Source organism: Vollenhovia emeryi, unplaced genomic scaffold (assembly GCF_000949405.1).
Source record: "Vollenhovia emeryi isolate VEMERY1.0 unplaced genomic scaffold, V.emery_V1.0 DF939137.1, whole genome shotgun sequence".
NCBI lineage: Eukaryota > Metazoa > Arthropoda > Insecta > Hymenoptera > Formicidae > Vollenhovia > Vollenhovia emeryi.
The window spans coordinates 1899191-1917447 of NW_011967229.1; the positions used below are offsets into that span (position 1 = coordinate 1899191).

Genomic DNA, 18257 nt, shown 5'->3' on the forward strand with positions numbered 1-18257 from the left:
TGTAAAAAAAAAATTATTTTTTGAGACATGAGGTGCCAACTTCACAGAGGTGCATTACGGGCCGCCCGTTCGGTATCGTTCAACGAGCCGGGACGACCCGCGGTTTTTCCCCTCCCGCGGGGGGCGGCGGGGTTAAACGACGGGCCCGTCCCCCCCCCCCCCCCCTCGCCCCTTCCGCTTCCGCTTCCGCTGCGCGCCGTCCGCGCACGATTGTTAATACGCCGTTTTATTAATTCACGAGAATTGTCACCGCTCTCTGCGAGAGCCCTCTCGTAACTCTCTCTCTCCCCCCCCCCCCCGCAACAACGGGATGAATCTTTAAGAGTGAATTTTCCTCTCTCGCGGAAGCATCGACACGCGGAAATTGCGATGGGCCTCCAGAGGCTTGCGAATTTATCAATAATAACAAGGCAATTACGACATAATATACGCGATAAAATTGAGGGGTTGGGGGGGGGGAGAGAATTGAGAAGATTTAAAATGTAAAACAGGGCACGTAATGCGAAAACTATCAGCTCGCAATTGCGACGGACGGCTGTGGGAGACATTAATGCGTGTGCCGATGTAAATGAGGTGAGGTGAAACGATAATAAAGAAGCGGGTATAAATTATCAGCGGTTATCGCGAATCGCAAACACGGCTCGAACTAATTGCCCGAAAACGTTGCGCTACCACGTCCGCGTCTAACTTTCGCGAGGCATCGCGTAAATTGAACGCATCGCGATCGCAAATTCATACATACACGGTGTACCTGGCCGAGAGGGTAAACCGGGATGGGACTCGTTATTTTTCCACCGTGTTCATTTCGCCGCTGGCAATGAAGTGCTCTCATTAATAAAGCATTTGGGGCATAAATTAATTATCGTCCCGGCTCGGCCTGGTTCGCTTCTGTCTCCCCTCCCCCTCCGCCTTCTCGCGCGGCGAGCTTTCCGTTTTGTTTTCCCCTCGTCGTAGCCCGCTCGATTATTCCGGAAATCGACCGGTCCGCTTGCGGAATCAACAGTTTTGAGAGAGAGAGAGAGAGAGAGAGGGGGGGGGCTGAGACTCAGCCTAAGACTGAGAGAGGAGGCTAAGACTTAAACTGAAAGGGGGCTGAGACTGAGATCGAGAGAGAGAGAGAGAGGCTGAGACCGGAAAAGAGACTAAGACTAAGACTGAGAGAGGGGTGAGGGGGCTGAAACTGAAACTGGAAGAAAGACTAGGACTGAGAGAGGGGGTTGAGACTGAGACTGGAAGAGAGACTGCGACTAAGACTTAGAGAGGAGGAGAGAGACACCGGATTACTTTCGTCGGTCCGTTTTTTCCACCTTGATGATCGAATATCGCGAGTTATCTCGCGCTGCGAGCGACACGCGATTTCCAGAGCCGCCTCTCCCTCTTTTTCTACCTTTCTTTCTCAATGGGACGCTAATTTACGTCGAGGCTTTCGTGGCCGGCCACGGAAAATCCGCGGTAAATCGAAACGCGCGATAAAAAGGGGCGCCCGGGCGAGAAATTAATCGCAGCCCGGAAGGTCTCGGACGTGTTAAGCGATGAATTAAGAGGATCTCTCTCTCCGCCGATGGCCGAGATATCGTTGTACGGCGGGCCAACAACTAATTACGGCTTACGGCGCCTGAATCAATCGCGGGGGCTTCGCGCGGTATAATACAAATGAAGAATTACGATAAACGGGCGAGTGGCAAGATAACAGCGCCGGCCGATATTCAGCCGTCGTCGCTCTACCGTCGTGTTTAACGCTGAAACGTGATTTATCAATTTTAAATTACATCTATCTCCGCGAGAGAAATACGGTATTCCCCCGACGCGCATTATACTTGTATCGACGCGTGTTAATGTATGATCCATATTTAACCGCGTGAGCTAATAATAATCTCACGTACGCTGGAAACAAAAAGTTCGCCACCGTAGCTAATCGTGATCTGCTAAAAATATCTTGCTGCCGTAACTATACATTGCTAAAGTACAGCAAACGGTTCGCCGTCACACCTAATACAATAGACACGGTAGCAAAATATTAGCTATCGCAACTAAGTGGACTTAGGTGTCCATATTTTACAACTGAAAGTTAGTTGCCACGCGCAGTTTTCAGCTGCGGGGGCTACACTTTATTTTCCGTGTATAAGTAGACGGGACTTTCCTCCTAAATTCACGTTTTTGCGAAAGACGACGCGCAAATAGAGACGGCGGATAAGATTAGTTTCCGCTTTAACACGCACAGCGGAGAATCTCCATTCTCTTTTTCTCTTTCAGGGGACGCCATCCATTGCTCGGGAGCACGAGACGCAAATCAGCTGGTATGTCAAATAATCAGCTGGTTGACTCCTGTCTGTAAGTGTCTTTCTCTATGTTAAATTAAACCGCGGCAGAATTCTCACACCCGCTTCTCCGGCTATCATCGACAAGGAATTAACATTGTGCGTCTCGCCGTAATGTCACCCGCGATTCATTCATTCATTCCGAGCGTTTCCACTTCACTCTTTTTTTATTCTTCTTGTATCCTTTCTAACAATTTGTAATCCCCGGTTCGCAATAAACTCCGCGAGTAATTCGCGGCGCGCTTCCTCGGGCTCTCGCGGTAAACTTCGGTCTTACCCCCTGACGACTTTGACGTCAACTTTCCTTTGCGATAATTCAGACATAATTACAAAGTTATCTAACGTGAGGGATTAAAAAGGTTTCGGCGCGTTAAGCTTCGGGCTTGCAAATAAACGACGTGGCCTCGCTTTCTCCGCGGATTGCCAGCTAAAACTCGGCCCCGCGTTGTCTTAATTCGCGAGCGAGGGTTCTTTCTCTCTCTCTCGCACACATTTGGAATATCGCGAACGTAAAGAGTCCCCGAGACCGCACGATGGTGCGTCTCCGGCGAAAAAGACAGTTACAACGACACTAGACGACGAGAATGACGACGAGAGAAATAAACGACCTTTGTTAATTCTGCGAATGATCGACCACTAGGCTGGTGAATCGCCGCATCGAGCAGAGACAGGAGCACAACATAACTCGCACTGAGATCACGCAGAGGTGACTAACATACCATTAATCATCGGCGGTAGTCACTCGCGCCGAAGCTCGCGGCAGCGCACGATCAATTTTATCTCTCGGATAACCTCGAGACCGAAAGTTATCGTTTGCTGCGTTTAAAAAAAGAAACGACGCAAAGATACTAAGGTGCGGATCGTACAGCGCGGTGCATCAATTCGGTTCGTATCATCAAAGATTATCCATGTCTAAATAATCGAACGTTAATTAAAAGAACGCAACGTAGGGGGCAATAAAAGCCAGACGCTAGATATTAGGTGCGGATATAACAAATTTATATTATTTATTTCAAGTTAACAATGTCAAACGTTTCGACCAACTCGTGTGGTCCTTTCCAGTGACGATCGAAAGTGAAAAAGGTGAAAAAAACTTATCATGTCAACATATTATTGTGTGTTGTGACGGCCGCAATTAGAGTAATAAAGTGATGAGTTGATCGAAACGTTTGACATTGTTAATTTCAAATAAATAGTATAAATTTGTTATATCCGCACCTAATATCTAGCGTCTGGCTCTTATTGCCCCCTACATTGCGTTCTTTTAATTAATGTTTGATACATAGAGCCGTAGAAAAATTATTGTTTTACTGCCTAAATAATCAAGTAATTTTGGCCCGTCCTCAATTGTTACCCGAATTAGTGTACTGTACGAAGCATTGTTATTACATGTGTTATGTTTCTCGGGTCAATTACCGACGCAGACGAGGTCTCCTCTGGGTCGACCTCTCGCCGTCGATTTACACGCGCGCGCGTAATCCTGGCCAAGCCGCAATTAGCGCGACAAAATCTTAAGACCTGCGTCCGCGATGCTGGAACGTGGTCCACGTTCTAGTCTCGAGAAATGTGTAGCCAATCAACTTGCAGCTTTTATGGAATAGCTGCAAGTTGATTGGCCACACATTTCTCGAGACTAGAACTTGGACCACGTTCCAGCATCGTGGTCGCAGGCATGGTGTAAAGATACCAGGTGAAGCAATCTGGTGGATACGCAGTGTCAATCAATCAGAAGTGGCCCAAACTACCGAATTGACCAATGAGAAATTTGCCCCAAACTTCAAACTGCAAATCATTGCGGTTGAATGCAGGAGAAACCAATGAATAATTTGCCCCCAAAATTTACATGCGCAATGTTTCACCTTGTATCTTTACATAGTCACAGGCCTCTGCAAAAGGATGCCAATTCGCACGGGGTTGACGAGGCCCGTTATCGGCGGCGATCTCCACGTGCGCGATCTCCGCGAGGACAACGCTCGCGCGTGCAGACCGTTACGAGCGCGCTCTAAATTGCGGCGCGGCCTAATTAGCGCTAATTGACCCGACATCGTCGCGTAAATTCCTAATAATCCGCTAAAATCCCACTGAGACGCTGCGCGCGAGCGCTTGCGGGGCGAGTGACACCGCCGGCACCATCGACGCATGTTCGTGCAATCATTTAGCATGACCGGAGTGACGTGGCCGAGAAGAAGGATGCTCCGCGCAATTGGTATCGTTCTCCTCGGGATCCACCGTCGCGCCCAGTAGCTGCTGTGTGTGCACCCCTTCGTTTTGTACACTTGACTTGCCCTTCATTACGCGCGTCAATCACGCGCGCTCGCCGCCGCGCAAACAACTCCCGTGTCACTTAATTCACGATGCATCTCGTGACGTAACTCGCGTACTCCTCGATCGATCTCGCCTGGAAATATCGAGGGATCTCGGCGGCTCTCGTCAGTCTTCCTTCGGTATCAATTCGAAGGAGACTCAAAATAGTTCCTGGTGAAAGGGAGGAGAGGCCTCGAATCGATCGAAGAATACGGCTGGAAGTTCGGTAACCCGTTGTTACGTGTTTATACGTCTGTGTGTGCTACATTCCGATCGGTAGTTTATTATTTCGAACGCGAATGAAATACCGCCGTGCAAAATTATCATCTTTGACTGCCGCGTCATCCATACCTGAGTGACGTGTGAATTTCCGCGAGGACTCCGTCAGTTGGATTTTGACAGTTTCGTTTTTCGTGATTAAGAACGAGTTCGCTGGGTGTTTAGGATATTTAAAAAGTAATATAAATTATATTGATGTATATATATATATATGAAAAAAACAACAAAGTATCGAAACGATGCATTGTTAAAAACAGAGCTATTCATTTTTTTATCTCTCCGCTTGCATTTATTTCAGTCACAGAGACGTCTGTTATTTCGATTTGCGAGGGACGGTTTTATTCGCGCCATCAGCAATTACATTATTAAAAAAGTGTAATAATAAAAACAGCATAATATATTAATATTGTTTTTATATTTATTTACTGGTGTAATTTTAATTTTGCAACGTGCCTGAGCCGCGCACTCCTCGACTTCGGGCCTGCCAAGAGCTCGATGTCGAGGTCAGCTGGGCGGTCAAGCGTCGCTGCACCCCCGTCTCAGAAAACGACACGCCGTAGAATTGAGCTTCGTAGTGTATCATAAAGTGTCAATTATCGTAAGATATCTCCCCCCTTTCTCTTTCACTTTCTTCTAGCTGCCTCCTCTCGTAAACAGTACACGTCAGTAATTCACAAAGCGTTTCCACCGGCGCGCCGATACGCGTACAGCGGAGTCTCAAAGAGAAACGTTTCGTTTTCAGACGCGTCCTGCAGGAGAAACCCCCCGACATGCCGCAATACACGTAAGCTCGCTCACAGTAATTTACGATATCACGCAACGCCACGTATGTACGCGCTTCCGACGATCTCTCATTTCTTTGATTCACCTGCCGTAGCGGACAGGGCGACACGGATTACCATGGGAGTAATGGACAGGCGGACACCCACTCGTTGCACTCGTCTCATCTGTCCGTCCAGGAGGATCCGCTGCTCATCCGGACTCACAAGCAACAGACTTCTCAACAAGTGAGACCCGACTCCTGCCGATACTTTTCCGCCCGAGATCTCGCGTTCTCTCGAAAGTTCACTCACCCCCGACGTTGTCGCCGAGTTACAAGTGCGCGGCTCACAGCGCAGCGCTCAAGGAAATTTCAAATTATTCAAATTTTTTAATATAATGTAATAATGTAATAATATTTCTGTCCCTTTTGTTTTTTTTACACACTTTCGTTTCAAGTGCGACTTTGCCATTTAATCGCGCAGTCTCTAATTTCTAAACGTGACGCGTGAAACGGGGAAAAACAAAGCGAATCCGCCCGGTTAACTTTGCCCGAGATCACCGGGACTTTCGTCGCGCTCCATTTCGGAAATCTAATCCCGCCGTTCGACGTAATCGCATTTCGCATGCCGTGCGGATGTTAACGTACACACTGCGTGTCGCGCGGAAAACCCAGTTCAACGGGCACGCGCGGCAGGGAGAGAGAATGCGATTGTGTGTGACGGCGCGCGCTTCCCTCCTCAGGTGACGACCGTGACGAAAGTCGTGCGCGAGGTTTCCCACATGGAGCCGGATCCGGGCGCGGTCAGCTACATGTCGGTGCCGCTGATGTCGCAGGACTATCAGCACGCGGACCCACGCTACCCCGCGGACCCGTACATGGTCAGCTTCGACCATTACGATCCGTACCTGGGCTACCCGCCGCAGCCGGGCTACCCGGGGCCCCACGGCATCTACATGCCGCGCTCGCACTCCCCCCACAGCCCCCACAGCCCGTCGGAACACAGTCGTGCTTCTCCGCCACACGGTACGTAGCCTCTTCTAGTCCGACTTGATCGTTTTCTTATTCTACTTCTGCAGTTTTCTTTTAAAACTCACCCCGAAAATCGTGGGACAACCCGGCATTTCGAACAACTTTATGAGAGTTTTTTTAAATTTTACCATACGTTTTACCAGCAAAATGTACGCCAAGTATGATTGCTAGTAAAAAGTATGGTGAAACTTGAAAAAACTCTCATAAAGTTGTTCGAAACGCCACGTTGTCCCGCGATTACGTGATTTTCAGGATAAATGTTGAGAGAAAATTCTCCCCGTGTATTTTTCATTATGCGTAAACTAATCTGAATATTGTAAATTTGCAGCTGGTCATTTATCAAGCGTCGAAATTAAATTTAATATATTATTTATTACAATATATATATAACGTGCAACGTGGTAATAAAATATACAACATTGTAATAAATAATATATTCAGTTCAATTAACATATTATCTAATATACAAAATGTTTTGAAGGTTTAAAATTAGGCAAGTGGTGTCGCGAAAGATAAATGATCGTTTCCTCGCGAAACTCTTGCTCCGCGTCGCGGGAGATTATTAAGCCAGCGCCACAAATAATTCGATTGCTAATTGTGGGCCCCAAAATGGGTTGCTAACTGTCTTTTTTTATGCGCGATTAGCCACTCGCGGTGATTCGCTAGCCGAGCGGTTTCTTGACGAAAATAGTGGTTTCTCGACTAATATTGAAACTTGACTAACTGTAGACTTACGAAGCAAATCCTGTAATAACAGGTAAAGGTTAAAAGCTGTCCAAGTTAACACGAACGAAACGACAAGTAACAAATTACGAATGTAGAAATCTCTTTAAGTTACCAGTAATAAATAACAATAATCAACCTTTTAATCGGCATTAACCGGCCAGTGTTTTAATACAGAAAATTTAATGCGACAAATATTACCTCAGTCAGGGTCTGTAAGCGAGCGTCTCACTCGATTGCGCCTCAGAGAGCAGGGAAGTCCAGGTTCAAACCCTGGCTGGGGTAATATTTTTCGCAATTTTCTGTATTAAAACACTGGCCGGTCAAATGACGAATGATAAATTGCAAATTATGAATAGCGTGGCGAGTAATAACGAATATCCAACGAATTTCTGCGAATCACGAATCGCGCATGACAAATTACACACAGTGTGGCGCTGGCTTTAGACGCGACGCGCTCCGAGGACGTTACACCTCGTCTCTGAGACGTCTCTCGCGGGAGAGGCGGCGCGCCAAGTGAATCTTCGATAACAATATAAACACGGCGATCTGTTTTCCGCAGAGTACATGCGCAAGGGTGCGCCCTACGTGGAGGGTAGCTATAACGACATCGACCCCGGCTTAAACCCCGCTTTGCAGGACCATTATCGCATTACTCCGAGTCCAGGTGGTCCTGGAGATCAGTACGGTAGGTGAACGGGGAGACTCCAACAAGTGCGAGCCGAGGGGTCTCGTGTGCCGCGGGGGCGGCGCCCGGTCGACTCGATTTTAGCGCATCGTGCGCCGAGCGAGTCGCGCGATTAGATCCGCGTCACGTGCGAGAACGCGCCCTCCTTCGATGGGGGAGGGGGAGGGCAAAGCAAGGGGGGAAAGGGAACGCCGTATAACTCACTTCGATTATCTCCTGGCGTTACCTCGCTCGAGAATCGAATCGGCGACTACGGATGGTACCTTCCTCGGCAGCCTCCTCTCGCGATGGAGGTCGCATCCACCATTTGTCCAACCCGCGACCCTCCGGCCTCCCTCTTTCCCCTCCCATCCGTCAAGCGGCTCCTTCGATATCGAAACGCGAATTGGTACTCGCCGTCCCCCGTGCGAGCTCTCGTTAATGACTTTATGTGACTTATTAAGACAATCCATATTTCATTTAAAGCTGACTGAGAAGTAACGTTTATCCTTTTCCCGTGATCGTTATATGTATATGTCAAGTCGGATAGACACGGCACATGCGAGAGACCATTTAAACTGCCACGTAATACGACATAAAATTATATTTTAATTCTGATGTACCCGTGATATGCCATTTTCAATGGTACACATGGTTTTAATTCAGATATTGCCTTTTCGGTGTCCGTTTCGTTGCCGGCTGGGATAAATGAAAATGAAATAGTGAAGTGTACCGCTTGCAATTACAATTAATAATTGTTCAAAGTTATTAAAGATTTGTATAGAAATAATCAACGGTACTGATGTTACGTCATATTTACGATGTTATATATCTTTTCAAAGCATATATATAATATCCTGGAGAACATTAATATCTTCGAATCGCGGAGCGAAGATAAGCAGTTATCGTTGAAGATAACGTAAGTGAATTATGCGGCTGCGAGAACGAGACTCTCCGGCTCAGTCGAACGGGTGAATTCGATAAGAACGACATTAGGATCGTAACAGTATTAGTAATCGATGGCCTGCCCGGATCCCGTTTCAGACGAGAGCAAAGTCGCCTATGGCTACGTGTCGCCGTCGCCGTACGGGCCCGTGGGGTACGGGCCCGCCGTGGGGGTCGGGCCGGTGCCGAGCGACGTGCCCGGCTACGAGGAGGGCCATCCGGGCGTGCCCCTCACGTCGGCCGTGCCGCCCGGCATCTTCGAGGACGAGGTGCACCTGCAGCGGCTGCAATCGCGCCACCCGGTGGTGCCGGGCATGGCGAGCCCGCTCGACGACGACCAGAAGTCGATGCGCTGGCGGGACCCGAACCTGTCCGAGGTGATCGGCTTCCTGAGCAACCCGAACAACATAATCAAGGCGAACGCGGCGGCGTATCTGCAGCACCTCTGCTACATGGACGACCCGAACAAGCAGAAGACGCGCAGCCTCGGCGGCATACCGCCGCTGGTGCAGCTGCTGGACCACGACAATCCGGACGTGTACAGGAACGCGTGCGGCGCCCTGCGGAATCTGTCGTACGGCCGGCAGAACGACGAGAACAAGCGTGCGATCAAGAACGCGGGCGGCGTGCCGGCCCTGATCAATCTCCTGCGACGGACGTCCGACGCGGAGGTCAAGGAGCTGGTCACGGGGGTGCTGTGGAACCTGTCCTCGTGCGAAGTGAGTGGTCCCCGAGCCGCGCGGGATCGTTATAAACATTGGACAAATTTTCTCGTATTCTCCAATCTGTCAGGGTGTTCTAGGAGGAAAGGTCCATATTCTGGGAGGTGATAGTATCGGTCATTTTAAGCAGAAATGTTCGTACGAATGTATGTCCCATTCCCCCACCGTTTCCGAGTTAGAGCTATTTGAATGTACAGTTGCTGACAAGACAGAAATACCGCGTACTATTTGTAATATTTATTGTTCAAGTGATACATTTTTACGGTTCATAATAAATTTCCAAAAATTCCACCGTTAACAATGCATTTTTCAACTCTTGTGTAGACATGGCGCGTTGCTCGTTTGACATTTATAAGTAAGCGAGGCATTTTTAACATTTCTACAATGTTATCAGTACAACAGTCAGCAGACGTATAAGAGTTATAAATTCTCGCAGACGTTTAATGAGGTTGGATGAAGAGTGAAGTGTACAGAAAAAAAATAGATACGCGAGACATTCAAGTAGCTCTATCTCGGAGACAGTGGAGAATGGGGCATACATTCACATGAACATTTTTGCTTAAAATGACCGATACTATCACCTCCCAGAATATTGACCTTTCCTCCCGGAACACCCTGTATATCGGGCCCGATTTTTCCAACCTCTTGGTAAGCTCATAGTTAAATTATATGTCTAGCTTTGTCTAATTTGAAGGAAAAACTGAGACATATAATTTAACTATTAGTTAACTTACCAAGAGGTCGGGGAACAACCAGCTCCTTTACAGGCGATTTTTTGGCGACTGTTTGGTACATATACCAAACACTCGGCGCCACGAATGCCTTTACACCTGAAAATAGCCATTAAGTTCAATATATTCCGATAGAAAAATTTATTTTATTAAAATAAATTGGATGTCTTCAGCGTCAATCTTCAGGTGTACAGGCTTTCATGACGATGAGTGTACACTCTGGTATATGTACCAAACGGTTGCCAAAACTCGCCTTATATTAATTAACAAGACAGAATCTTACTCGCCGTTCGGTCGTTCAATTACAACTCCAATCCGATCTTTTTGTGTGAGAGAGCTGACCTTGACGCACGATTTCAGGACCTGAAGAGATCGATCATCGACGACGGCGTGACGATGGTGGTGAACAACATAATAATACCTCACAGCGGCTGGGACCCGAGCTCGTCGTGCGGCGAGACCTGCTGGTCCACCGTGTTCAGGAACGCGTCCGGGGTGCTGAGGAACGTGTCGAGCGCGGGCGAGTACGCGCGGAAGAACCTGCGCGAGTGCGAGGGCCTGGTGGACGCTCTGCTCTACGTGATGCGCTCGGCGATCGAGAAGTCCAACATCAGCAACAAGATCGTGGAGAACTGCGTGTGCATCCTGAGGAACCTGAGCTACCGCTGCCAGGAGGTGGAGGATCCCAACTACGACAAGCACCCGATCCAGTCCACGATGCAGAACAGAGTCACCGCGCCCGCGAAAGGTGAGCCCGGGCACAAGTTACTGTTAGGGGAAGCTGCTCGAAGGACTCGGCACGCGATACGCGCAACTTAGATTCCTTTCTACCTGCCGCGAGGACGCGAGGGGAAAACTGGAGAAAACAAATCTAGCTTAAAGCTATCCAAGCTACGTTTAATCTGATCGAGGGACACGGAATTTTTTTTGGACGCACGCGCAAAAACACCCCGGTTTTAATTTAGCACGTTTATTTTAGCTTCATTTATTTTCACTTGCTCCTTTTCCGTTTATTGCTCTCTCAGCTAATCGTCGCAGAAAAACACAGGCGAAAAAGTGTCCGAGAGAGGTTTCGATTTCGCCAAGTAGATCTTGGAAATTGGAGGAACCGCGCATTTTTATATCCCTCAATCAGATCAAGCTTAATCTAAATTATGTTGCCGAAGTTAGAAATGATTTTCGCCAGTCCTCGAAGAATTGGGCCGTTAAAACCCCTTCGTACCGCGAGTGGGACGGGCGGGCGCGCGATCGCGAAATTATTTTATAATAAAAGCGAATATGCATTCTAGCCGTAAATGTGAAAAGCGTGTAAACGTAGTACTTAATAGTGTGCTTTAACGAGGAAAAATAAATTGCGAAGATAGAGGGTATATCTCGAGCGTTGCTTTCGGAACGAGTATGTTTTCCCGCAACACGGAGTCTCACCCTCGGTCTGCATGCAGCCCCGCGCAGCCTGTGTGCGCGCGTGTGTGTGTGTGTATAAAGATTGGGAGGGACAAGTGAGGAGAGGAGGTAAATGATTCACCCCTTAAACCAACCATGAAATTAGATCGGAGGGGGACACGCAGCTTCCCTGTTGCAGACACCTTTCCAGCCGCTGTGCGAAACTGTCGCGACGCGGCCTTAAAAACAGTTAATTATCTCGCGTTAAATTCAAACGAGGCACTTGGCCGTAGATCTCTTATTTCAGCGCGCGCGCGCGAGAGATCACCGTGTATCTCGTGGATCCGAATGTTCAAGTCTCCATCGTGTCGGGAGGGGAGCGGGAGATTCTTCTCCGGAAAGGATTTTCCGTGGGAAACGTCCTGAAACGTTTGCGTGGGAGATTCGTTCGAGATACTTACGATCACATTTGCCCGGAAATAAGCAACGTTGGCCCGAGTGAGATTGTTGGCATTAATTGTACCGCGTGCATTTCACGGACACGGACCCGCTGATACTTTACGGCGCGCGGCCGGGTAGTTTATAGATAGTTAGTTTACGTAGCGTATTAAATTTGATTAAAACTTCCGGGGGCCGGTTCGCCGGAGTGAGGACGTAAATTTGTATCGCTCTGTAAACCGTAAATAACGCACTTAGAAAGGTGGCGGTAGCAAAGCGTTTGCAATTAAGAATAGACGGGTTTGCCGTAGATAGAAACACGTACTTCACCATCTTCCCACAGATCAGTTCTCAGACTGTCTCCTGATTTTGATTGATTTGTCTTTTAATTGTTTCCAAGACGGATGGATATATACAGTGTGTCCAGAAATGTACATACACGACGGGCGCCCCCGTATACCCTTGTACACCTCTGTATCCGTTGAGTTTCCCGTCTCTTTCTCTCTTTCTCTGTTTTGTTGTTAGACAACAGCCAATTACACACACGTCCTAGTTGAACACTCGAACAGTTCTCTTTCTATTTCTCTCTTTTCTTTCTGCGTATGGTTGATTTCGGGATTCAATTGACGAATCATACAGATTTTTCACGAATCCTAGTTCAGCATGGATTAAACTGTGTTTCAATCTTTTTAGCGTACAGTTTATGTCAAGGTAAGCCCCCTCTTGCAATTCCATTGATAAATTAGCTTTCCGTTCGAGAACGTAGTTATATCGCATGCCTCGCCTTGCCAGATCGTTAAAGCTGACTACGTTACATACGAGTTTTATGTTTTTCCTGTAAAAAAATTTGATTTCTTCCATTCGATGTCGCAACCGCAATGTGTGTGTTTTTTTTAAAGCGATGATTCATACCTCTGTATACACTGTGTCTATTTCGCAAAATTCGCTAAAATTCGAAAGCAAAATTGACCGACGAGCGAACAAATTCAACGAGCTTGCTGCAGAGTATGGCATATATATAATAGTTTACAGTTTCGTTTCTCTTTTCGTTTGTTGCATAGACAATTATTTCGTTCAACTCGTTAGCGGGTTAGTTTAGAAACATTTAGAAGTGTGCAAGTGTAGGCGCCTCAGGACACACGGACACGCGAGTCGTCGTCACTTATCTCGATATCGCTCAATGTTTTCTGCAACGCTGCTGCAATATATCGCGGAATAAGGAATCTCGCGGGAAACGACTCGACAATTGGATGCTGCAAATCAATCTGGTCCCGAATCTCGAGTAAAAATTAGCGCGACAACCCCGCCTCTCGGGCCTCGCGGTTCCCTCAATTCCCCGGCGACTTATTAATATGAGCCCTCCGTCGTTCTGCTCTAGGTGAGAATCTGGGCTGCTTCGGCGGCAGCAAGAAGAAGAAGGACGGTCAGCCGGTCCAAAAGGAGACGACCGCGTCACGTACGACGAGTCCGCGTACCGAGCCAGTCAGGGGAATGGAATTGCTCTGGCAGCCGGAAGTGGTCCAGTCGTATCTCAGCCTCCTGCAAACGTGCTCGAATCCGGAAACGCTCGAGGCCGCCGCCGGGGCCCTGCAGAACCTCGCGGCCTGCTACTGGCAGCCGAGCATCGAGATTCGCGCGGCCGTACGCAAGGAGAAAGGTCTCCCTATATTAGTGGAGCTCTTGAGAATGGAGGTAATTACGATGTGCGCAATTTTTGATGGTCGCCCCGTGAATGCGCAAAGGGCACGCGCGATTAGAGATTAAAGCAAATGAAATAAACGACTGTATTGATTGGAGTGCACTTGGATTGCCTGAACGAAATTCTCACCCGACTTTATGCTAATTATCTCACGTTCTCTCTTTTATCGCGTATAAAGTATTGTCCAAATTGACACTTATTCTTCCATGTATAAAATTCGCGATGTCTAACTTTACGTCTTGCATTTCTGGATTTCGATTATACTTGTAAAAAGATATCGCTGGAAGAGAACGTAAATAAAAGATTTGATAAATTTTTACTGCAGTAAATGACAAAAAGATGTCTTTCTTAGTCGCTGGTATACTTACTGAAGTCAGTCACGCGTTTATTAATAAGGCTTACTCTTCGGAGTAAGTAAAATTGAATTTTGTGGCCAATAATGTATTTCCTGCGGCCAGGTGGACCGAGTAGTCTGCGCGGTCGCGACCGCGCTGAGAAACTTGGCGATAGACCAACGCAACAAGGAGCTAATAGGCAAATACGCGATGAGGGACCTCATCCAGAAGCTACCGTCTGGAAATAATCAGCACGATCAGGGCACGAGCGACGACACGATCGCCGCGGTGCTCGCGACTCTGAACGAGGTCATCAAGAAGAACGCCGAGTTCTCGCGGTCGTTGCTCGACGCCGGCGGCGTTGACAGACTGATGAACATCACCAGGCAACGCCAGAAATACACGCCGCGCGTTCTTAAATTTGCAGGTAACATTCTCGGGCCGAACACAGACCGAAATAATTGTCCCGGTGATACACACTCTCGTCATGAGAATACGTAAACGACTTAATTAAACAACCAACGAGAATGCCATGATTTTATCTAGGGGTCTTATTTAACTCTAACGATTTAATTCACTGTGCGTGCAATACATTATTATATGTATATGGAGAAAGAGATTATCGTATTTATGTGCATTTTTAGGACAAGTATTGTTTACTATGTGGCAACATCAGGAACTGCGAGACGTGTACAAGAAGCACGGCTGGAAGGAGCAAGACTTCGTCACGAAAACCGTCGCCGCCAGGAATTCAGGGCCTAATTCACCCAACAACGCTAACAGGTAATTATCGCCCGCAAATGGAGCGATAAATAAAATTATACGTATATATTTATAAACGTACATATGGCTGACAGGCTGCCGCAGTAATGAACAATTAAAATATCGACATGATAATAGAATGATAAAGTTTAATCAACTGTTACAATTGAAAGATTTTTTAATTAAATTACGCATAAAATATTATAGAAACGATATTTTAATTAAGTTTTGAAATACTCGGTGTTATGTGTTATTCAACTGTCCGTATTTTTAAACGGATCTGGTTTCTCTGGGCTTTTGTTTACGTTTAATTATCGAAAACATCGTCATTAAATTAATTTCGTTTGCTTCCCCTCCCCCCCCGCGAGTACGAATTTGCAATATTTCTTTCTGGTACTTTGATTTCTGGGACTCCGCTTATCTTCCGTTTATGATTTTCCCGGTTTTTTTTTGTCGCGTGAATTTATTTAGTTCGCGATATTTATTATGCGGAGTCCTCCCACCTTTCTCCCGGGCAACTCTCGATTCTACGTTAAAATACAGCTACGATTGCAGCACTCTGAATCGACCGATGGCGAGCCAGGGAAGCACAAGATACGAGGATCGAACGATCCAGCGAGCGAACATGAATTCGAATAATGTCGGTCGACCTACTATATATCAATCAGTAAGTAATAATAACTAACAGCATCACTAGATAAATATACGCCGCGTAGACACACCATAGGATGAGTAAAAGCGTACTCGAAGAGCCGTAGGGAAAGAAGTCACACGTACACATTATATGCAATCTGAGCCGTCGGTCTTACGAGAAAAACGTTCACTAATGTTTACTAAATAATATTTAAAAAGCAGCGATTTGAAAATATAACTGTAAAACAATTTTCACTTTTTAAATGTGGATTTACATTTCACGTTTATACGATGCCGCCGCAGATTTATACAAATCTTTCTATATTTCGGACACTTCGCTCTACGTTTATTCATCCGTTTGAATTCGATCGTCATTTCTTTACTCGATTTTAATGACGAAAACGAATTAATTTAACAAAGAAAAACTTATCAAGTCAATAACATTTATTTCATGAGACTGACGAAATTTCGTCCTATTAATCTCGATAATTCGTTGCTACCACAATTTTTTAATATTCGTTATACAGAATAGAATTTAAGAGCTACAGTCTTTCGACATGACTTCCTTCAACACGCCAGATGGATCGTACACACCAACAAATAGTTATATTTAACTTTGTAGTTAGTGTTTGACTTTACTTAGGCTCGCAACGTGATTCCGAACGTGACAGAGGTAGTTACCTAGGACGATCGACGCGGCCTTTCGGCGCAATCGATTGTGCCGAGACGAAGGAACGTCACTCCGTAGCTTTCAGCCGAAAACACACAGCCATTGTAATTTACGCGATAAAACTGTACACAAGCTAATTGAGTAATAATTTAGATCAGCGATTGTCTTCCCGCAGTTTGGACGACCTTGTAAAGTTTCCACTTTTACCGCGCCTTTCGCTAGGTGGACACAACGAAAACTTGTGCGCAGTGAAACGAACGTTTTCTAATGGTTTTTCCTAACGCTCTGAAATCCGGACGAACGTTTCTAATAAATGTTACTATACACATAAAAAAATTAATCGTCATATATGATGCACGTCGATCGATGCGAATCCCATGGTTGTACGAGAATCCACGTAACTGTTTACACGAATTGCCGCACGAAACTGGACCAAACTCTCACTTTTTAATAACGCCGCGTAGCCACGTTTTGAATCCCGCGACTTTTTGCACGGTTTTCACCCGACAGTTTTCCAACTTGCTAATTAATCCAATCGATTCGCGCGCGAGAGGAGGACGGGGCTCGCGCGACGTAATCTTAGAAACGCAGTGTTGCTACTAACGACTCTAGGTCTAAGCGAGATACTTCGCATCACGTTGTACACACACGTCTTCTCCGTCTCCGGAAGAACGCACAAATTTACACTGACAATGAGGAGCTGACGCGATCACTGCCTAAAAACGAACACCCTCACACCGTCACAGATCGACGACAATTATTTTAACTTGTAGCGTAACGATAAGAGAAATGATTTCGTAGGATACCGATTGATACCGCCGAGGTGAGCATTTGTATCGAGCCGGGAGGCGAGCTCGCTTTCCTACGCATTTTCCCAGTGCCCTGCTAGTTTAGTTATATTTTATTAGCGAGCTATAACACGCATTTACAGCTAAATTATTACGTAGCCTATAGTCTGTACTGTATACCCGATTTTGTATATAAGCTTAGAAAGTGATTATATTAATCTTGTATACGTAAGTTACAATATTATACAGAGTATAATTAATAATATTCGGTATTCGCACGCCACACACGACGTCCGTATAAAGTTATTGATCCTTCGGTATATGCTGTCCTGTGGAAATTTATTTTCGAGATATAATACCGTCGACTATAAGGGAGTTTAACGGAGAGACCGCGTCAAATTGCCCGGCTCGCCGACGACGTAGGAATTGGCGATCTTTTGTAACGGCAGGTTTCATTTTCGCAATCACGCGCGAGGCAACGAACGGGACGTACTCGTGCGGAATTTCATTTCGCGTCCCGCGCACAGGAGGGGACCCGCGCGAGGGCTAAACATTATTATGTATGGTTTCTTGTAGCGTACACATACAACACGTTAAACACACGATACACGCGATTCCATGTGCGTCTTTCATATTCATGTGTATCTCAGCTACGAAATTACTCACGTCACCGTCGGAATACTTATATTCTGTATTTAGCCGAATACTAAAAAAAAACGCAATGTAACAAAAGAGAACGATTACTTGAAAATATGTATATTAGATAGCCTATATACCTGATTGCAAATAAAGGCCAAACATATCACATCTTTTCGTGGTTTTGCCTGCATGTTACAGTGTACTCTCGATTATCCGCCGTACGCGGAGACAATTGCAAAGCGAGAGAAAGAGAGAGAGAGAGAGAGAGAGAGAGAAAGGACGGAATGCAAATCACATTTCGCTTATCTCGAGTTTGACTAAAATTGACAACGCAAGTGACAAGTTCTTGGTCGCGTAATTTTCTCAACAATATACGCGTTGCGTTTTCTAATAAATCGTTTATAGACCGCAGCCTGATCTGCAGTCTCT

At 46.5% G+C, this 18257-nt stretch overlaps 1 protein-coding gene across 1 annotated transcript in view; it reads left to right on the forward strand.

Moving 5' to 3' along the window:
• The window catches only part of LOC105567538 (catenin delta-2), a 35004-nt gene extending 17008 nt beyond the window's left edge, over positions 1-17996 (forward strand). Inside the window, exons 3-15 of the mRNA XM_012022472.1 lie at positions 2254-2297; positions 2959-3024; positions 5644-5685; positions 5779-5908; positions 6405-6687; positions 7979-8104; positions 9098-9747; positions 10842-11229; positions 13681-13994; positions 14460-14763; positions 14981-15119; positions 15642-15765; positions 16375-17996. Of these exons, the coding sequence (XP_011877862.1) occupies positions 2254-2297; positions 2959-3024; positions 5644-5685; positions 5779-5908; positions 6405-6687; positions 7979-8104; positions 9098-9747; positions 10842-11229; positions 13681-13994; positions 14460-14763; positions 14981-15119; positions 15642-15765; positions 16375-16416 (2652 nt within the window). The 3' untranslated portion in view covers positions 16417-17996. The remainder of the gene's footprint in view (positions 1-2253; positions 2298-2958; positions 3025-5643; positions 5686-5778; positions 5909-6404; positions 6688-7978; positions 8105-9097; positions 9748-10841; positions 11230-13680; positions 13995-14459; positions 14764-14980; positions 15120-15641; positions 15766-16374) is intronic.
• The last annotated feature ends 261 nt before the right edge of the window (positions 17997-18257 follow it).